A 22890-nucleotide genomic window follows, 5' to 3' on the forward strand; every position below is an offset into this window, starting at 1 on the left:
AAAATAGTTGTTTTTTATTCTGAACTAGTAAATAGATAGTACTAGCAGTAAATAATAACAAGCATAATTAGGGGCTCAGCAGTGTGGCCCACTTGCAAATGAAATTTATATTTTGGTGTGATCACTTGATCTCCTTGGGGGAGATCTCTGAATGACCAGATTGTTCAAGGTTCCATGACTTCAGGGATTGCTATGAGATTACCGTCTTGCAGCCAGTTTTGTGGCTATTCCTACCACTGAATCTATGTAGTTTGGTCTTCACTGACAGAGATCCGTCAAAGAGGATGCTATTCTGTTGAGCAGTCAAAGATACAATGCACCCCTGAGCAGTCACTGCAATAACCCTACCTGTCATAGTTATAGCTATTTTGCAGAAAGGGGGATGTGGTTCTTCAGCTTTATTGGTAATAGGGCGCTGATATGCCGTCTGCTCTCTAATAATGTGCATACATCAGAACGTAAAGGTAAAGGACTCCTGGATGGTTAAGTCCAGTCTAAGGTGACTATGGGGTTGTGGTGCTCATCTCGCTTCAAGCCGAGGGAGCTGGCGTTTGTCCACAGACAGCTTTCCGGGTCATGTGAACAACATGACTAAACTGCTTCTGGTGCAACAGAACACCATGATGGAAACCAGAGCGCATGGAAACACTGTTTCCTTCCCGCCACAGTGATACCTATTTACCTACTTGCACTGGCATGTTTTCGAACCACTAGGTTGGAAGAAGCTGGAACAGAGCAACGGGAGCTCAGCCAGTCACAGGGAGTTGAACTGCCGACCTTCTGATTGGCAAGCCCAAGAAGCTCAGTGGTTTAGACCACAGCCTAAGATGGCCAATGGACACTTTATGTTGTACCCAAAGAATCAATTTCTTTCCTTCATTGAATTGTATTGAGGGGGGGGGAGTTACCCGCTTTCCCATGTATGGCATGTTGTCATGCTGTCTTTGTCCTTGCATCCCCACTAGTTAAAATGATCAGAAAGGATGAACAGGCACAGGGGAAGAACAGCTTCTCTTCCCATTACAGAATAGCTTCCAAGGAACATAAAGAACCTCCACAAACAGCGCCATCACCACCAAATATCAGTGATGTACCACTGCTGCTGAATAAAATTGAACAGTCTGGGTCCTAAGTTAGGTCAATGCTTCACATATTGCAGTCACGAGAAGGAAGCTAAAAAAGAACTTGGCGGGTTTGACAAAAGCCGGCTAATGGATTTGTTGCTGAGTTGAACTTTGAACTGAGGTCTTTCCAACCCACATTCTTATAAAGATCTATATAGTACTGGGAAGAAAGAGGTGAGTGAAGATCTACCTCAGGAACAAGTGGGGGGAAATCAAATCATCCTTACCTTATGGTTGAAAAGGTGACCAGAGGCTGTTGTCAGTGGGGAGGGTCCTGCTCTGAATCTGGCCAAGCAGGGGGAGACCCCAGAGGACAGTCTCTGGCATTTCTTCCCAAGCAGTGAAAAAAGACCAGCAGTGCTTGTTATTCGTCAAGAGCTCACAATAAAGGAGGCATGGGGGATGCCAAGGAGGTGGCAGATCTGGCCACCAAGAAGCTCACTTGTAGCTGTCGCTGTGGTAGCGCACGAAGCATTCCCTGGAGGCTAGATCCGCTGCCCTTGTGGATCCTGCTGCCCGAGACAATCACCTGGTCACCATGCCTCATGGGTGGGATGGCCCTGACAGTGGATGTGGGACTAGAGGAAGCCTTATGTCATAATGGTATGACTAGAGGCATGACCTGCAGCCTCTTTCTCCATGTTAGCTCTTCATCTGGAGATAGGACAACATCTGTATCTGGATGTGGTGCCAGATGTGGATGTTGCTTAGAGCTGGCCCTGAAAAAAAAAACACCCAACACATCTTGCTGCATGGTGCCAGTGGGCAGTGACATTCTGAAGACCGCTTCCATTCTTCCAAGCTAAGACATTGTCACGTTGCTCTTTAAACACCTGGAAATGACCAGCAGCAAAGACTTGAGCAGAGTTTGCCCCATGTGCAGCTTTGCAAGGCTGGGCGAATGTGGATGTCGATGTGTATAAAGTGAAGGTTCTGCCGAAACCACAGTTGATGTTGTTGGTTGGAGGAGATAAGTTATCATTGGACACGGCTGATGCATAGCTGCCAAGTCTCCCGTATTCCCTGGGAAATCCCCATTTTTCCAGCTGTTCCTAGCTGAAAAAACAGATTTTTTTGTTTCCCCCTGCTTTATTCTGGTGTGGCGGCCATTTTGGAACTGAGTGAAGCATGCTCAGAAGCGACTTTTGATGCTGCTCTGCCCAGTTCCAAAATGGCTGCAGTGCGACTTCTGGCACGGCGCCATTTTGGAACTGGGCAAAGCAGCATCAAAAGTCACTTCTGAGCATGCTCCGCCCAGTTCCAAAATGGCGGCAGCGCTACTTCCAGTCTGCTACTTCCGCCCGGTCCCTTATTTCTCCGACAGCAACTTGGCAGGTATGGGCTGATGTTACTGGCTCCTGAAACCTGTGCTTATTTCAAAATATAGCACTGGTTATAAAATAGTTGAGACAACAAGAGGTATCAAAATAGTTTCCCCCCAATTCCTATCCCATCCTTCATCTCAAACCTGAACTAATAATTATGTGATTAATTTCTATATTGGCTGATATGACTGAAGATGATCATGCAAATCACTGCTCCAGTTTTTTATTAGCGTTCCTCTGTTCTGAATCGAAGTTGTTGGGGGGGGCAGCCCCTCACAGATTCTGCTCTTTTTTTAAAAAAAAAGCCTCTAATGGTTTCTTCACTCATTATAGGTTTTCTGATATATTCTCTCTCCCCCCATAAGGTTGATACATATTTCCTTAAGCATGTTATCCAGGATGCATTTTATAGCATGCAAATGTCTAGCAGATTGCTTACACACAGAAAAAGTTGTTGCTGCTGTTAACATTTAAATATAATGAAATCAGTATGCAAATATGATCATTAGGGACATAACCGTATGGCTGATTATTTGCATGGGGGGGGGGAACCCCAGATTGTTTGCTTGAACTTGCTTGATGCACACAAAATGAAAGCTACATTCATTCTTCTGCATGTATTTCTTCCTGCATCAGTGTTACTAATGTGAAATGAAATCGGTCTTCTTGGCGTAAGTTCAATTTTGAGTTGAGCCCATTAAATCTTTAATCCTGTTCACACTTATCTGGGAAGGAAGTTCCATTGAACTCTATGGTGCTTATTTCTGAGTAGACAGTTGTAGAAGACATTAAAGATTTGTCCTTCCTCATTGGCAAAGACTTTTAACGGTATTGATGCACGGAAAGCTCATAAAATAGGGAGAAGGATGCTGTCACGTTCTCATAAAGGTATTGCATATGGAAGGACGCCTTAGATCTTAAGATACGCTGAGTAGCAGAAAATGTATGAGCTTAATGGTGAAGACCAGCTGAATTTGAGGGAGAGTTTTGATACATTTCCAGGGACCTCCATTTTGAAAAATGAAGGGAATTGGGTTTGCAGACTGCATTCAGACAACACTTTATTCCATTTCCCTGATATTTCCTTCCCTGATGGTTTCCACATTTGATGTGGTCTTTCACAGAACATCAGAACCCCTCCTGAATATCTAGTGCAGGCATCCCCAAACTCGGCCCTCCAGATGTTATGGGACTACGATTCCCATCATCCCTAACCACTGGTCCTGTTAACTAAGGACAATGGGAGTTGTAGTCCCAAAGCATCTGAGGGCTGAGTTTGGGGGTGCCTGATCTACTGGTAGTGGAATCTAGTGGAAGTTAACAGCTCATTGGGAGATAGCACTGTTTGGTGAATGGGAAAGCGGAGGATATATATTCACCTTAAGATCACAGGCAGAGCACCTAGGGAGACTGCAAGATTCTCCATAAGATTTTGTTCCCCATTTGCTCTTTGGGAAGAAATAACAAGCTTTCTTTCAAAAATTGTGCAGCTCCGGCACTAGTTATGCAGCTTTTCTTAATTATCACGTACCCCGCCTTGTCCTTTATCTGTTTAGAGAATTTACAACTAACACAGCAGGTTGTGAATGTTTAATAGATTCTTTTCCAAGGGAAGAAAAGGTCAGCATTACCATAAAATTCTTCTTTAAGATTTGTGACAGGAATGTTCCACAGCACGGAACAGGTGTTGCCGGAGAAACTAAAATCTGCCATGGGAGCAGAGCTCTTAACGAATATTCTGTGCATTATTGGGAAATGACAATTTTAATGCTCTACGCACACACACATGGTGATATATCGAGTCAGCATAAAATGAAAGGGACTTGGCTTTGTCAATGCATATTTTGCTTGAAGCACCTTGTGTGACTCGCTGTCTTCTGAACCATTTTATTAAACACCTCTCTCTCTCTCTCTCTCTCTCTCTCTCTCTCTCTCTCTCTCTCTCTCTCTCTCTCTCTCCTCCCACCACCCAACCTTAGCTTCACTCTGACCAGGACAAAGGAGATGGGTCCCTCAAGTACATTTTGTCCGGAGATGGAGCTGGCACTCTTTTTGTTATTGATGAGAAAACAGGTGACATTCATGCCACACGAAGAATTGACAGGGAAGAGAAAGCTTACTACACCTTACGTGCCCAGGCTATTAACAGGAGAACACTCAGGCCAGTGGAGCCTGAATCAGAGTTTGTCATCAAAATCCATGACATCAATGACAATGAACCAACGTTTCCCGAAGAAGTTTACACCGCAAGTGTTCCTGAAATGTCAGTTGTTGGTGAGTGTTACATTCAAATGGAAATAAATGTCTGCAAAGGTGAGACACCACATATGTCCTGTTCTTGTAAATTCAGGCAGCCAGGGTGGGAATTGCATTTTTCAGGGGAGGGGGGATGCCCTAAATTAGGTCTTGTCTTTTCTTTTTAAGGAAAAACAGTGGAATGGAATGGAATGAGGAACTGCACACTTCATATCCTTATGGTAGTAGTAGTGCTGTTGTCGTGATGCATTTTATATCCAGTATGGATCTCTTCCTATTACTTGTATCCCAGTGATCTATATTCTCCATAAAAAGTGAAGGAACAGAGGATAATTTGAGACTAAACAGTTAGTTGGGAGAGCGACTGTGATTAGAACTTAGAGAGAATCCATCACTCCACAGTGGTTACTAATGAATAAATGCACATACCATAGTACTAGAATATAACTTTTATTGTCACAGTATTACAGAACTGGAAGGTAATCTAGTGTAAACTCCTGGATCAGGATTCAGATACATTTCACTGATATGTCCGTAGGATGCATAGAGAAGAAAGTGCACCAACCCACTGGAAGCCATAAAACAAAGATTCTAAAACATTAATTGCTGTGTTATTTGCTATGGAAGAAGCTAAGCCATGGCCCTTCCTCCATTTGACCAGAAGGAATATTCATTCCCCATTTGCAAATGTCGCAACCAATTACATCCCGAGCATGAAAGCATGAGCTGTTCACTCAGAGTTCCCCAACAGAAAATGTTCTTAGCTATCTGGTGTAACATCCAAGCTGTGCACTTTTAGCCAGCCCAGAAAGCAGGACTGGGATGCTCCTTAATTCAATAGACCTCCGTCACCAAGACACAAAGGGCAAATTAATGCACGCTGACCCAGCAAAGCAAGTATATGTATGGAAGCAAGCTTTGATGTACAGAGTTCCATTCTGGATTAGGAACTGTGCACAGAGAATAGCTGCAGGTGTGGCAAGTCATTCAGTCTGATTCCCATATACATTGAGTGTGCTCCTTGGAAGGGGGTTCACTTTCATGTTGTAATGTGGATAGAAACTAGATTTCTTAGGCTACAGTCCCAAGCTTGTTTAGTAGAGAGTAAAGCCTACTGAACTTACTGGGACTTGCTTCTGAATGAGCTTTCATGGATTTGCACTGTTACACCATTAGTTGTTGCATATAAGCAAATTTCGTTAATTTTTTGTATTTGTTTTATTTGGTTTTGAACTAATGGTGTTTCTCAGAAGCATACAAGAGCATGAATCTGTGTCTGTAGAATGGAAACTGTATTTATAAGTAAATCGGTGGATCTGTTTGGCATAGAATCATAGTATCATCGAATTGTAGAGTTGGAAGGGGTCACAAGAATCATCTAGTCCAACCTCATGCAAGGGCAGGAATCCTTTGCCCATTGCGGGACTCAAACCCATGACCCTGAGGTTCAGGGGTCTCATGCTTTACCAGTTGAGCTATCTGTACCTGGCTGACCTAGCTTGTCACATGTAGCATCAGGCAGCCACAAGGCTGTTAGGTTTCACCCCTCAAAAATTTCAAACTGGCCAATTAAAAACAAATAATTCATGATGTGCCACAAACTTGGCATCCCAATATTTCAAGAGTCTGCCAGATAAATAGCAATGTGAGGGAAGGTTCATAATTAGGTATGGACAATCTCAATTTTGGTTTCTCTCAGCTTCTCACTTTTCCAATCTTCAATTCACTTCTCCACATTTCTGCAGCAATTTGTGATTGATTGCTTTAAAATTCTCGTGATAAATTGTCAGCATTTTGGTGCATATTTCTTTATGCAATTTTTACCAATATACACACTTTTGCAAACAATTTTCCCTAATATAATGCATTTCTATGCACAGCTACCCCAAGTATATGCATTTTGGTACTCGTTGTTTAGTTGTAGAACTACATCCCAAAATTCAAAGAAGTGCAAATTTCAGACGACAGCTGTGTTTTGGTTTACGTGTTGATCTGACAAGTGCAAATTAGGTAGTTTCTCATTAAAATTGAAACAAATTTGAATTTGTCCTCCATTCTCCCTAGTTCACAAGTCTCGTTTTATTTCTATGCACTAAAAGGGGATGCAGGTTGTGTGTCCTTGTGTTTCCGGAGAGTCCCGTATAGCACGGCACGATTGTTTTGGAACAGGTTACATTTGGAACACATCACATTACTGTTGCATTCTTAACAAGATCCTGCCACACCAGCTGTTTAACTCTATCTCTCTCTGTCTCATCACTCAACAAGTAGTACTTATGTCCTAAATATTAATCCACTGTCTATGAAACAATCAGTGATTATCCCGGGAGTCTCAGGGCTGGATTAAAAGATCTAGAGGCTCTAGTCTAAGCCCCGGTTTGAGGAGCCCCCTCTACAATGCAATTTGTCTCTCACACGGCAGCAACTTGTAGAGAAATATATATTGGATATAATTTTTCTTCCTTGGCTGCAACATGACGCCCCCATTCTTTTATTATCTTCACCACTGCTTTTCTGTTGGCTTGCTAAGGCCAATGAAAGACTTTGCAGCTTTGAAAACTCTTTAGGATTTTTATCCTTCGCTCTTCTTTCACTGTGTCCCTTCCATTCATCTCTCCTAACCTACTTATTCCCTGCCTTTAATTTCTCTGCCCACCTTTTGCCTACCTTTGGATCTTTGGGCTTTAGCAGCTCATCGTATGAATTACCCCAGCTACATTTCTCAGCATTGCTGATTGCTGTCATCCTTCCTAGTTGGTCCCTCGGCCCTCTAATCTCTTCCACCCTTCTACCTCAAAGATATCAATGCAAACTTCACACAGGTGCGACCTCCCTCTGGGTTCACAGGCGGTTTGCAGCAGTTATCCTGCCATCATTTTCAGCTAGCGTTCCTTTTGTCTTTCTCTTCAGAAGTCCGTCCAACTATTTATAGCAGCTACCACATACTTTTGGTCCTCGGGCTTTTCCCTTCACTCCATCATTAGTATGATATTTCCTCTCTTCCTGTTTCCAAAGCCACAATAATTCTTCTCAACTGGACACCCATCACATTTCCTTCATTTGCCCAAGTGGTCTTTGAATATTATTACACCACACAACTAAGAAACAATACACAGCAAAAAATCCACAGCAAAACGTATTATCAATCCCCGTATACATTGAGCATGATTTCAGGTCAGGGGTATTAATAGCATTATGCCAGTGGTTTTCAATCAGTGTGCTTTGGCACCCTAGGGCGCCTTGAATGATGGTGTGCCTCTGTCCCTCCTTCCTTCCCTGCCTCCTCTGATGCCCTCTTGCATCTCTGCCTCCCAAAGGCTTGAACCTGCCTCCACCCCCATTGTTCTGCCCGGACACTGAGGGTCCAGCGCCGAAGGCCTTCTGGCGGTTCCCTCACTGCGAGAAGCAACGCTACAGGGAACCAGGCAGAGGGCCTTCTCAGTAGTGGCACCCGCCCTGTGGAATGCCGTCCCATCAGATGTCAAAGAGATAAAGAATTACCTGGCATTTAGAAAACATCTGAAGGCAGCCCTGTTTAGGGAAGTTTTTAATGTGTGATATTTTAATGTATTTTAATCTTTGTTGGAAGCCGCCTTGGATGGGCGGGGTACAAATAATAAATTATTATCATTATCATTATCATTATTATTAAACAGCTGTTTGTTGCAGCTGCCCTGGCTACAAGCTGCCCAGGGGAATGGGGGCATCCTCTTTCCAGGCCCCTGTGGGGCAGTGTGAGGAAGCACCTCTTTTGGGGGCAGGGGGGCAGCTCAGAGACCAGGGGCAGCTGCCTCGGCTGCCCGGAGGACTCCCAAGAGAGAGGGGAGAAGAGAGGAGGCCGAGGAAACACTCCACAAGGGAAGGTGATCGAAAAAGGGTGCCGGCTCTGCAGGCAAGGGGTGATATAACTGGGCTCCTGAGCCCCACAGGGGTGCCACAGAAATAAGGTTATTAGTCAAGGGAGCCATGGGCTCAAAAAGGTTGAAAACCTCTGGCTTATGCAATATATATTGGGTTTACTGCATATTTCCTCTCCAAAAAGAATTCAGCCCAGTTACAAGGGAAGGAAACTGGCAACTGTGAAACCACATTTCAGAGACTGTCCAATATGCTTTGATGCATGTGCAGGGTGAACCCCACTCACAATGCCCCACTCTGTGGCAATAAAAGTCAAGTAGTATGCTAAATAAATGATAACATTCACCTCTTTAAAGTTAGGGCACATTCTGTTGCCTGAAGTGCCCTTCCTCAACCTGCATAATAATAGGGGCAGCACTTACCACAGTTAGTGTGTCTTGAAATGAAACAATTAAAATGTCAAGGCCAATTACAAAGAGAGATTCAGGCATTAATAACCTCCTGCCATTCTTTGCTCACTCAGACATAGGACCTGTACCCATACTGTCCACTTTTTCAAGGCCCATACTAGGATGTGTGTCTTCTGGGAGCTGTGCTTCACTCTCGCCCCTAGAAAGCACTTTTCCAAGGCAAGAGAGTGAGGTTGCTGCTGCTGCTGCTGCTGCTGCTGTTTACTCATTTAGTCCTGTCCAACTCTTCGTGACCCCATGGACCAGAGCACGCCAAGCACTCCTGTCTTCCACTGCCTCCCGCAGTTTAGTCAAACTCATGTTGGTAGCTTCGAGAACACTGTCCAACCATCTTGTCCTCTGTTGTCTCCTTCTCCCTTCTCTTTGTGCCCTCAATCTTTCCCAACATCAGGGTCTTTTCCAGGGAGTCTTTTCTTCTCATGAGGAGGCCAAAGTATTGGAGCCTCAGCTTCACGTTCTGTCCTTCCAGTGAGCACTCAGGGCTCATTTCCTGAAGAATTGATAGGTTTGATCTTCTTGCAGTCCATGGGACTCTCAAGCGTCTCCTCCAGCACCATAATTCAAAAGCATCAATCCTTCGGCGATCAGCCTTCTTTATGGTCCAGTTCTCACTTCCATACATCACTACTGGCAAAACCATAGCTTTAACTATACAGACCTTTGTCGGCAAGGTGATGTCTCTGCTTTTTAAGATGCTGTCTAGGTTTGTCATTGCTTTTCTCCCAAGAAGCAAGCGTCTTTTAATTTTGTGACTGCTGTCACCATCTGCAGTGATCATGGAACCCAAGAAAGTAAAATCTCTCACTGCCTCCATTTCTTCCCCTTCTATTTGCCAGGAGGTGATGGGACCAGTGGTCATGATCTTGGTTTTTTTTTATGTTGAGCTTCAGACCATATTTTGCGCTCTCCTCTTTTACCCTCATTAAAAGGTTCTTTAATTCCTCCTCACTTTCTGCCATCAAGGTTGTGTCATCAGCATATCTGAGGTTGTTGATATTTCTTCCGGCAATCTGAATTCCAGTTTGGGATTCAGTCCAGCCTTTCGCATGATGAATTCTGCATATATGTTAAATAAGCAGGGAGACAATATACAGCCTTGTTGAGAGTGAGGTTTAGCCACCCAATATGTCCGCTACGATCTCACATGAAAATCCGGGCTGACCCCATTTTTCCCAGGGCACTTGGGAGGTACGATGTACCCAGAGGTGTTTTTCCCTACTGTCCATTTCTAAAATGCCCTTTAGCCTCCCTTTAAAAGCCTTGTTTCATTTGATGTACCTATTGCATTTCATTTGAAAAACAATGATTCCAATTATATTTCAATATCAATCTATGGACCAGAGTACAATTAATGCACATTATAATCTAAGGAGAACCTCCCCCTTCTTGCATCGGAGCCAGCTCCTAAGGGCCAAGGAGGCTTTGCCTCCCCAATAAAATATTTGAGGGGGCTGTGCCCCCCCAATGTTAATGGGCATTGCCATTAAAGTGGTGTTTGTGCACTGTGTCATATGATTAATTATATGGGGTTGGGCTTACCTGCCCCCTCCCCAATATTTTATTAAAGTTGGCACCCCTGCAGAAGCATTAGGTCCAGAATTTATAATTACAGAACTGCAGCACTGCTCTGGAGTGGGGGATATGGAAGCACAGTACATCCCTTCTCCACCCAGCAAACTGCTCTGCCACTTAAGGCAGAACAAACACACTTACTCTGCATTTACAGGAGTGGCCTGAGACATTCATCTCCCCCCTCCCCCCCTTGAATTTGTGGCTATCTGCTATGATAACCACGCTTGGAGTCATTCCTGTAGCATTAAAAAAACCTATCACAGGGATCTCATTGGAAGAATGACCTGAAAGAATCTTTTTGAGAACTCACCATTTTGCAGAATAAGGAGGGAAAGTGAAGTGGTAGCACTGCGGTCTGCAGGCAGAGTGTCAAGTTGTCAAATGCTCTTCCATTTTTATTTTAAAGAAAGTTTATTGCATGTCTTAGCTACATCAGAAAGAGGACTGTCTAATGTATACTTGTTTGCTGCATGCAAGGTGTTGTTGATTTTAAAGAGCATTCAAAAATATTTTTTGGCACTCACCGAATCTCCAGTTTCCGGTGGTGCTGTCCAGGTATCTGCTTCTGTGTCATTATATCTGCTCATTCAATGTAATTTGGGTCTTGAGGAAGCTCGAAAGACTTAAGCTTGGCCAAAACCACACACACAGAGGGGAGGGAGGGAGGGAGGGAGGGAGGGAGAATGAGGTGGAAATGAGGTGACAATTGAAATGTGGCTTGGACTACTTCAGCCTGCTAGTCGGGGATTCAAGTTTTGAATACTCCTCCTGCATCTAGAAATTTATTGAAGCAAGCGAGAAACATTCTGTTCCAACCCTTTCCCACCTGTGCTGGCGTTTCAGAGAGTTTTTAACATAGGGAAGAAAGTTTAAAAATGTCACTTCCCACCAACCACTGCTGCCTCAAGGGATGCAATCCATTCTCCCTGTGTTACTTCAGATGTTGAGATAAATTGCAGAGACTGAATCCTGGGATCTTGTCTTTGCAAAACAGGTGCTGTGTTAGGAAGCTCTGACCCCCCGCCTCCTTCCATATCTTAGTAGTACACTTAGGCTTTCTAAAGAAGAAGTGTTACATTGTGCTGTAGAATTTGCTTTCAGCAAATATGAGGAACAGTGTTAAGAAATACCTGCCTGGTGAGCCAGAATAATATTTTAGCTTATTCCTAAACTGAGAAAAAAAAAGAAATGAAAAAGAAGTGGGAAATGGTGTCTCGCAATTTGTTTGGCTTCCCAAAACGCTTCTGCTACCCTCCGATGCATTGCTAAAGGACTCGTCGATTCTTCAAAAGATTTGATCTACAAAGCACGGGGCATTGGGTGCACCACTGAAAGGGATTAGAAACTGGCTGGCAAGGCAAGGAATAAAAATGATTTTTCTAAAAAGGTAACAGTATAATAAGCAGAAAAGTAACAAGCCGGGTGGTGCTGAAAGGGTGAGTCAGGGCTCGCTTTAATTGTACCTCAGAAGCCTTTGAAGGCTGTGCAGTTTCTAAACCGGCTAAATGTTGAGATGAAACAGAAGGGAAAGGCCCTTAATGTATTCAAATGGATTGGAACGGATTAAGTCTTCCAGCTGATTAGAAGCTCATACATTTCAGCACAGCAAAGTGGAAGGCAGGGAAGCTACAGCATAGAACCCACCATGCCTTTAAAGCTGGCCAAATTATTCATTACGAACTTATCGAATTCAATAGACTGAATCCCATCTCCTGCTTTAATTATCCATCATTTTATCGGCAATGAATGAAACTGTGCCTTGCCTGAGCCTCTAGCAAGAGTGTGAGTGTTCAGGAAGTGGGTGGCAGTGTTTCAGGACTTCTTTGCAAAAGACCCCGAGTCTAAAGTTTAGGAATAAATACCTTCTACCTTGAATACTCATGCAGATAGACTGATGGATAAGCAGAGCTCGGCGATGCAGTTAGGTAATTTTAGTCTTTAGATTTACCAGTTTTACAGAGGTTCCTTCCCCAGAGTGTAGGGTTCTGCTTTATTTTGGGAGTCCTTCTGCATATTTTAGGGTTGCCATATGTCTGGACATATCCAGAATAGTGCAGTTGGCAGCAGTGTGGAGGCAGAAATCAGTCCAATGTCTGGGAACACCTGGACACATGGCAGCCCATGTTGGAATGTCCGTTTCCCCCCTATTTCCTGGCATTTTTTTTTTTTTTGCGATTTTGCCCAAAAAGCTCACCAATTTTAGGCAAAACTTTAAAAAGCTCAACAACTCTTCTGTCAGGAATTTCACTGTTTGAAACATGGCAACCCCTAGTGTATTGTGATGAGTGAAACCCTGGACATTTTCCCCAAAGTTGTGCCCCGCCAATATTGTTAACTAATTAATTGCCTGCCCTTCACCCTAAGTTCCGAAGGCCAGTTACAACATTAAAACACAATATTTCAAAGATGCCAGGGGTTTAAACTGGGACCTTCTCAGGCAGAATACATGCTCTGCAACGGAGTCATAGCCTTTCCTCCGACACAAAAGAGCCATCAAAAGTAGTAACCCTGCATCTTTTCCTCCCCCTGCTCCCCGGCCATGTGTCAGATATGCTGTGGTACCATCACTGATTTTACCCACAAAGATCAGCCAGTGAAGGGGAGTGGAAGCAAGAAAACACAAAGGAGATTCCGACTAAGCAACAGGAAAAAACTTTCTGATAGTAAGAGCTGTTCAACAGTAGAACTAAACATAATAAAAAAAATCCTTCCAGTAGCACCTTAGAGACCAACTAAGTTTGTCATAGGTATGAGCTTTCGTGTGCATGCACACTTCTTCAGATACACTGAAACAGAAGTCACCAGACCCTATATATAGTCAGAGGGTGGGGAGGGGTATTACTCAGAAGGGTGGTGGGAATGGGTGATTGGCTGATAGGAGTGGTAAGCCTGTTGATGACTGTTAATGACTGCAGTTGGTCTTGCAGGAAAAAGCAAGAGGTGAGGTGCTAAATAAAGCTTTATTGATAAAGCTTTTATGGGTAACGTTGGAAAGTGTTGATCACTTCTTTACCTGGGCAGTTACCTTTCCACAAGGGCCAACACTGATGCCGAAATCCAGCATAGCCTGAGCTCTGCAAGTGTGGCTTTCTCCCGATTGAAGTGCAGAGTGTGATTGAAGTGCTGAGTGTTTGAGGAATGGGACATTCGCAGGGAAACAAAAATGCTTGTTTACAAAGCTATTATACCACCAACCTTACTACCGTATATGCTTGTGAAACATGGACCACTTATAAACGTCATCTCCAACTCCTCGAAAGATTCCATCAACAGTGTCTCTGAAATATTTTACACATCACTTGGGAAGACAGGCAAACTAATATCAGTGTACCGGAAGAAGCAAAGATCACCAGTGTTGAAGCAATGATTCCTCAACATCAACTTCGTTGGACTGGTCATGTTGTGCGGATGCCTGATGATCGTCTTCCAAAGCAACTACACTATTCCGAACTTAAAAATGGAAAGCGTAATGCTGGTGGTCAACAAAAGAGGTTTAAAGACAGTCTCAAGACAAATCTTTAAAAATGTAGTATAAACACTGACAACGGGGAAACTCTGGCCTGCGAGTGCTACCAAAGGTGTCATGGGCTTTGAAGAAACTCGATCTCAGGACGCAAGGGAGAAATGTGCTAAGAGGAAGGCACACTTAGCAAATCCACACCGTGATCAACTCCCGCCTGGAAACCAATGTCCCCACTGTGGAAGGATGTGTGGATCCAGAATTGGCCTCCACAGTCACCTACGGACCCATTGTTAAAACCATGTTTATGGAAGACAATCTTACTCGGCTACGAGTGATTGCCAAAGAGTACTTAAAATAATAGCATCTATATGGATCTCATTAGTGTTTTCTTCTATTTATAAGGGAACTGTATATTACCTGATTTTCAATATATTTCATATATGGGCACAAATTACAATAAAAATAGCAAAGGTCATTATTCCATGTCTGCACCTTTCTCAGCAAGTATACACAAGGTTACACATGAGGAAGGGATGCCTCATTCTCTTCAATGAGAATAAAGTCTTGGAGACTGACTGAGGGCTGATTCATACCCACAAAACTTATGTGTGAGCTCACAGGCACACTCAGCCGAGAACCCAAATGTGCTGCAGCTCCCTATTGAATGCAAAATCTTTTGACAAACCCAGATTTGCTGTCACATAATGTGTGAAAAGACTACATTCAGCATTCAAATCCCACAGGGGGGAAATAAAGAAACACATGCAAGCATTAGTACGGTAACTTCACATTTGTGGCCACTAATTCAATCTCCTCGTTAAAATGTCTACTCTACCACATAAGGCAAAATCACAGTCATTGTAAGAGGGAAGAAATACGACGCACTGCTCAGCGGCGGATTTAGGAACGTTTAGATACTGCCCCATTTTTCTTTTGTATTAACCTCCAAGGAAGATGCTGAAGAGGTTTACTTTTAAAGAAACATGAACAGTGATTTCACAAGGCACAGTTTAAATGATGAAGAAAAAGAGGAATAGCCTTGAGCTGGAATTTGGAAGGCTAATTCTTGCTGAGTAGCAAGAACAACAACAGAAGGGGCACAACGTCTTTCCATCAGAATCATCATGGCTTGGGTCTTGCTAAGGTAGCAAACTTGCATAAGGCCCTTCAGCAGAATTCATTGTAGGTCAGTGCTGGGGAATGTGCTTTGCATCTAAAAGGTCCCCAAGCTCAGTTCCGGCTATCTATAGGCAGATCTAAAAAAAAAAAAAGACCCCTCTGGAGCAGTGTAAGTCAGCTTTCTAAACTGGTACATTCTAGATCTTTTTGTGCTACAACTGCAGCCCCAGTCAGCAATGGTAGTCCCAAATATCTGGAGAACATGCAAGGGTAAGGCAGATCCCGACATTTCTTTACTACTTCCAACATCAGGTGGTGCTGCAGATGACTGAATGTACAAAATATTTTTTTAAAAAAAATCCTCCACCTAGGAAACCAGCATGAGAGGGGAGATAATTCTGTCCTGGCATTCTCTGTGACATAGTAGTTTTGTAGGCAGCGAGACATCTAAAATACATACCAAAAATGCTATTTTTCTAGAAAAAGAGGTGCCATAATAATAATAATAATTCAGTGGCACCTCGGGTTACGGACTCCGCTAACCTGGAAGTAGTACCTCGAGTTAAGAACTTTACCTCAGGATGAGAACAGAAATCGTGTGGTGGTGGCAGCGAGCGGCCCCATTTGTTAAAGTGGTACCTCAGGTTAAGAACGGTTTCAGGATAAGAATGGACCCCCGGAACAAATTAAGTTTCTAACCAAAGGTGCCACAGTAATAATGATGAAGATGATGATGATGATGATGATGATGATAAATATGGTGTATATATATAAAGGTAAAGGGACCCCTGACTGTTAGGTCCAGTCACGGACGACTGTGGGGTTGTGGCGCTCATCTCACTTTATATTATTTAATAATTATACCCTGTCCATCTGGCTGGGTTTCCCCAGCCACTCTGGGCAGCTCCCAAAAGAATATCACAATAAAACATCAAAGATTAAAAACTTCTCTAAACAGGGGAGCCTTCAGATGTCTTCTCAAAGTCAAATAGTTGTTTATTTCCTTGAGATCTGATGGGAGGGCATTCCACAGGGTGGGCGCTGCTACCAAGAAGCCCTCCAGAAGGCCCTCGGAGCTGGACCTCAGTGTCTGGGCTGAACAATAGGGGTGGAGATGCTCCTTCAGATGCCAGAACTGAGTTCCTGTGAGTTCTCCCTGAAAAGCCCTGCATACCAACCCTATGGAAACAAAAAGGGTACTCACAACTATATATTATAATCAGGGGAAACCACCTAGAACTGAACCTTCTTTTCTGTATATGGGTGATGGTATCATATTTGGATTTAAGGGAGCATGGCCAGTTCTGTCACACTGGGTGCCAAAGCTCAGGGACACTGCAAGAGTTGCCACAGTTATTATTTAGAATGGATCATAAGAAGCTGGGGTGGGGTATAGATTTGGTATTCCAGAGCACACCACCGAAATATGAGACCCCATGGGTCTGCCACCAGTGGTGTCTGAACCCATTATTATTTTTTGATCACACCACGATATATATTTTTGTCAATGTGAAATGAAATACAGCCTTGAACCTCTGTTCAGTATTTACAAAGGAAATTAGTGTCACTCAACTAATTCATGCAAGGAGGGCTGGTGGTTCAGGAGTTAATTTATGCTGGGAGATGCACCTGGGTAACCTTGAGTCCTGCAGCTCATAACTCTGTGTTGATTTACCTTTGCTAGCCTCCATGCTTTCAGGATTGCTGGAGCGTCCATGACCCACCAGGCATCATGTAGAGGCACTGATGATATAAATTGCTCTGTCCTTGACTCTCCGTCTAAGATTCGTTGTTTTAAAATATGGGCGTCTATGACAAGAGATTCCAGAGGCAGAAAGGAAGATAGCTTGGAGTTGTTAAGAGGGCTACTTTGAATGTAGTGCTTAATACTTTTGGCATCTGAGATTATGGAACTATGTTTTATTTGAATACTCTAGGTACTTCTGTTGTGCAAGTAACAGCCACCGATGCAGATGACCCTTCCTATGGCAACAGTGCCAGAATCATCTATAGCATACTTCAAGGCCAACCATATTTCTCCGTGGAGCCAGAAACAGGTCAGGGATGCTGTTTCTATTTTTCTATATTCCAAGAAGGATTCGAATGCCTTTTTGCCAGTCACTCAATGAAGCAGAGTACCCATGACTAGGCTTCAGCTACATGCCATATTCTGGTAACTTCAGAAACTCTGAAGTGTGAGAAGTGTTAAAATGCAGATTTGGTGACTGTAATCTGAATAAATCACGGATGTATGAATTTTGTACTTTGAAAACAGAAAGGGGTTGGGGGAAATATAGGGAATGCATTGTAAGAGCTAATTTATATGCAGTATACGGCAAGAGGTGGTAGATTTCTGGACTGTACCACTTCAGATTTATAGACAAGGAAGAAGTGGGGTTTTTTTTTTTTTAATGCTCTCATTCTCATGTAAAATGTCATCCACATTCACTAAACTAGTAAATCGGATTGGTGGTTGGATCTGAAAACTGAGCTACCACTGTACTAACTTATATGTCCCCCCTCCCTGAAAGGTTTGGAGGGTGACAACATGAGAATAGGCATTTTCTGCGGTGGCTCCCCATCAATGAAATGCTCTCCCCACAGATACTGCTTGGTGCCATCATTTCATGTCTTTAGGTGCCAGCCAAAAATATTCCTCTCTACCCAGGCCACCGACCATTAAATAAGCTATGGACTGTTAAACACAGGGGGTGGGAGCTGTTAATGATTATTTTATGATTATGCTTTTTTATTATGCTGTATGAATTATGTTCTTAATGTTAAACTCTGCCCTAGGATCTTTGGTTAAAGGGCAGTATATAAATCGAATAAGAACTTCTACTACTAGTACTAATTATTATAATAATATTGCATGAATTATGCTGTGTGAATTATGTTCTTAATATTAAACACTGCCCTAGGATCTTTGGTTAAAGGGCAGTATAATAATAATAATAATAATAATAATAATAATAATAATAATACTTGCAAGGAGTTTTGTACCCACTAATATATAGATTTTTCTCTACGTCTTGCTTTTGCTTTCTCACTGTGTTGGCCATTTTTTTGCTGAACTATTCCTGATATTTTAAAATATACCCTCTCAATGTTATAATGGGTACATTATTTGTGTGTTTGTGTGTGTGACTTGCCGTGCAAAGTGAATGCCAGCAATGTTAACAAATGCTTGTTTATTTTCTTCCAAGGAATCATCAGGACAGCTCTACCAAACATGAACAGGGAAAACCGAGAGCAGTACCAAGTTGTCATTCAGGCAAAAGACATGGGAGGCCAGATGGGTGGATTATCGGGGACCACGACAGTCAACATCACCCTGACTGATGTCAATGACAATCCGCCTCGATTCCCCCAGAGTAAGCTTCCTTTAATAGCCCTTCTGTACTACAAAAGCATCAGAATAAAAGAGTGAGGCGACTGCCATCTGGTTTAATTTAAAGCAAATCTAGATTATGGGACACACACTCGAACACAAGGCTTATACTGTACACGGATTTATTCGCTGTTATTAAAAACAATGAATATTAAATGAAACGGGGACATCCTTGTTTGGGGGAGGGGCAGCAGCAGTCACAGCTGCAGAAACTCCAGAATAGTTCTTGGTATTTGGGGTGAAGGTGGGAATCGAGAAGGGGAGGGGGAAATAAGCATGTATCTGGCCTACTGAACTGCACAGAACTCCCCTCGCGCTCTCTTAACTTGCTTGCCATCTTTGCCTCCATATGCTTTTTTTTTTTGAAAATTACTGAGCACCACCCAGGCAACTGGATCTGGGCCCTGATGTGCAAGGCACTGCCCTGAAAGCACCAGAGCCCTGCCTGAATGCCCACCCAATTCTGCGCAGCTTTTACTACGCATTGGCTTGAGTTGCGAGGAAAGGCCCGTGCATACCTTCCAACTCCTGGTTAGAAAAATCGGGGATCAGCAGCGCCGGCACCAGAAGTCGCTTCCAGATATGCGTAGAAGCAACTTCCGGTGCCGGCACTGCCCGATTTCTGGTGCCCAGACATGGGCAGAGCGGCACCAGAAGTCGCTTCTATGCATGTCCAGACATGCTCAGAAGTGACTTCCAGTGCCGCTCTGCCCGATTTCCAGTGCCCAGACATGGGCAGAGCACCCGAAATAGGTTCTGCGCATGTCCAGACATGCACAGAAGGAGCCTCCCTGGCAGGTACTGAAATCTGGGGGATTTACGGGATTTTTTCCAATCCGGGCTGCCAGCGGGAAATGGTTTAAAACACGGGGGTTTCCCGTGAAAAACGGGAGACTTCGCAGCTATGGGTCCATGGTAATATTAGGTTGATGCCATGGATATTTTAAACCTCACTCCTCTAAACAGACACAGTTGCGCGCCCACACACACACATTCTCATTTGAACTTAGCATCTACTTGTCACTTTTGGTTAGATTTGCACTCTCTAAAATAATTCTTTTGACTTATTAACTTTGTAGATGGACGCACACATAGGGAGAGACACATATCCTGAGAGAGGAAGAAATAGGAGCATAGCACCCCCAGCTGTCCCATGGATGCAAATTCTATGTGTCATTGTTTTTAACAACTTTAAGATCTGCTGCAGGTTATATGAAGTGATATTCAGTCTTAGCATTCCATAACGTAAAACAGAGGTGCCCGGAATATTTGTATCGACGTGTTTATTGATCCGCAAAAGGCCTGTTCAATCCTTCTTGGGCGAAATATCTAGAAAAGAGAACCCTTGTTAAATATATTGTTGGAGGCTTAACATATGCATACTGAATTAAAATAAATAAATGTTACTAAAAGCACATTAGTAAAAGTACTACTCAATTTTTTAAACCCTGCCTCCTGAACTACCAAGGGTTTTTTGTTTTTGTTTTAGAAAACAATGACAACCAGACTTAAAAATGCCTCCTGAATAATATTGTCTAAAGCACAAGTAAAACAGAGGGAGTTTGTACTTTGTAATATATTGAATCTTTCTCTCCCCGCCCCCCTAGAAAGCATATTTTAGAGAGACTGAAAACTCTTGGTATCAAGAAACAGTTTCCTTTGTGCTTTCCGTTTGTTTGGTGCCATCATATTCTTCTGCAGCCCTTTGATAACGTACCAAAGATGGCTGATGTTGCAGCACCCATTATTTTACCATTATCAGTTGAATGATTTTGCTTCAGTTTAGATTGAGTTATTAATGCTCCCAAGTGTCAAAAGAAATACAAGAATCTGAGATTACTATGGTAACATTGACTTTGACTCTTGGAATCCTTTTGTACATTAGCACAGGTATGCAGGAGCTACACTTCTTTTGCTCTGTTCCATAGTAATGTTCAGAAGCTTTAGAAGGAAGGGTGCATCTGGTAGGAAAGGAAGGTCCAGATCTTCCCATTCTAGCATCAAGATCAAGCCACAGAATAGCAGGTTCTGCACTGCAATAACATACGAGGGAATAGAGTTTACACACTGTCATGGTGTATCGTGCCGCAATGTAATTCTCTACGGCAAAGACCCTTTCTGTACTGTTAACTATAAGTAAGTTTCAGTCACCAAAGTTCCCTTCTAATGTATTTAAAAGTTTGCCATTGACTGGTCTTACATATCTGTACTGTTTCCTCTTGTAAAGACTTGGCTCTTTACCTATCATTGAACTGCCAACAAACAAGTAACTTAAAGACTCGGCAGTGCTTTCCTTGTCCACATTGGACAGGTTGGAGTGGTAACTGTGTTTTAAATTATACAAACAACAACAACAACAACAACAACAACAACAACAACAACAATGCAATACAGAAAAGAGTTGATGCAAGAATTTTGCAAGAACAGTGTCTGTGTCCATATGTGAATGAACACAGGGTGGCGATTCCAAATAGGACAGCTAATCTGGAAGATATCTAAGAGTTGGAGCCACAGACCAGGGTTATCCCAGCAATGCTATCCTACATGGTCCCCGTGGCAAGGGACATACTATTTGCATGTACTCACTGTGTGATCATAGGCCCCAGATATCTTCCAGGAAGGTCAACTTGAGGCATGGAGATGGTCAACCTAATGGTGATGATGAGTCACTAGATAAGTACTTCTAAATGCTCCTGACTGGATGGGGCATGTCTACCACCAGGAGGCAATAGTAAGGACGCAGGTGGCGCTGTGGTCTAAACCATTGAGTTTGCCAATCAGAAGGTTGGCGGTTCGAATCCCCATGATGGGGTGAGCTCCTGTTGCTCTGTCCCAGCTCCTGGCAACCTAGCAGTTCAAAAGCACGCCAGTGCAAGTAGTTAAATAGGTACTGCTGAGGCGGGAAGGTAAACAGCATTTCCATGCACTCTGGCTTCTGTCACGGTGTTCCATTGCACCAGAAGTGGTTTTGTCATGCTGGCCACATGACACCTAGAACAGCTGTCTACAGACAAACACTGGCTCCCTCGGCCTGAAAGCGAGATGAGTGCCGCAACCCCATAGTCGCCTTTGACTGGACTTAACCATCCAGGGGTCCTTTACCTTTTTCACCCTAGCAATATGTGCTTCATCTCTGAAGACTGACTTGTGTATCGATGACAAGATGTGGGAATGACTCATGCCATGTTATTGGTTCTCCATGAACACATACAGAGACCCATTTGCTACTTCTGCACAGTTCATATAAAATGTGCATATACAATGCAGGCACTCAACAATAATATTCAGATGTTTAGTCCAATTTTAAGCACCAACAGCAGAAAAGGGGGAGAAGGTTGTGGGATAATGTTTCAGCTTTTTGAACTTATTGTAATCATTTTTTTCTACAACTTAATGCAAAGTAAACTGTAGTCTGCATAGCTGCAATCATGACCCTTTAACCATGAGCATTTTGATTTGGGGGGGGGGAATGTTGCAGTGTACATTGTTTTCAGAGTAAAGTCTGCTTAGTCCCTATGCAAACAATGTTTTCTCCTGGCTGATTGACACAGCTTATTTAGTATTTCTTCTCATATTTTGGTATTGGGATTGTGATTCGTATGAAAGCGAATAATACAGTATTCTAGACATCAGTATGTTATCTGCTGAAGGTTCACTCTCTGTTCGAAATAGATTTCCTGTATTTCATTTCATTTCCATTGTTATTTTGGTCACATGCTCCTTCCATCTACGGTAGAGGATGTTTGCTAAGTCCCTTCAGAGCAAATTTATATCTGCAGATGCAGACATAACCCAAACTCCCTCCTTCTGCAATGGGGCATTTTTTTTAATGAAGCATTCCTCCCCTTTCCCTTCCCTCTTTATTAATGAGACTTAAATCACGTTAAAAGTAACAAAACTAATGGGTTCATGAAAGGGCCTAAAAAGTGTTTGATTCATGGAAGTGCTGAAGGCCTTATTGATTCTTTCTTAAAAGAGGAATCAATACAATTCATGTCAAATGTGAAATTGTACACTAAACTGCTCTTATCTCTTATCTGATTTGCTGACTTGACCATGTATCAAGGGGACTAATGAAATTGAACGCCTCTTATGCAGTTATTATCAGAATGCTGTATATTAATATCAATGAGCAAGGCTTATTCACACTTACGGGCAGCCTCCCGAAGACATGAGAACTGTTTTTCAGCATCAGTATTAAACAAAACTGGGGAGCATTTTTGCAAGCATGAGTATGTGTTTGAATATACACATAATTAGGTGAAATTTTACCTGCAGCCAAGCAACTGTTGGTGCTGTTGGGCAATTCATC

The 22890-nt window shown here is 43.0% G+C and overlaps 1 protein-coding gene across 2 annotated transcripts in view; it reads left to right on the forward strand.

Moving 5' to 3' along the window:
* CDH10 (cadherin 10) overlaps window positions 1-22890 on the forward strand; it is a 130891-nt gene that overhangs the window by 85543 nt on the left and 22458 nt on the right. For both annotated transcript variants that reach the window (XM_035125727.2, XM_035125731.2), the window contains exons 3-5: window positions 4429-4723; window positions 17125-17244; window positions 18394-18561. In XM_035125727.2, coding sequence (XP_034981618.1) covers window positions 4429-4723; window positions 17125-17244; window positions 18394-18561 — 583 coding nt within the window. The remainder of the gene's footprint in view (window positions 1-4428; window positions 4724-17124; window positions 17245-18393; window positions 18562-22890) is intronic.

Source organism: Zootoca vivipara, chromosome 8 (assembly GCF_963506605.1).
Source record: "Zootoca vivipara chromosome 8, rZooViv1.1, whole genome shotgun sequence".
In the NCBI taxonomy this organism is placed as follows: Eukaryota; Metazoa; Chordata; class Lepidosauria; order Squamata; family Lacertidae; genus Zootoca; species Zootoca vivipara.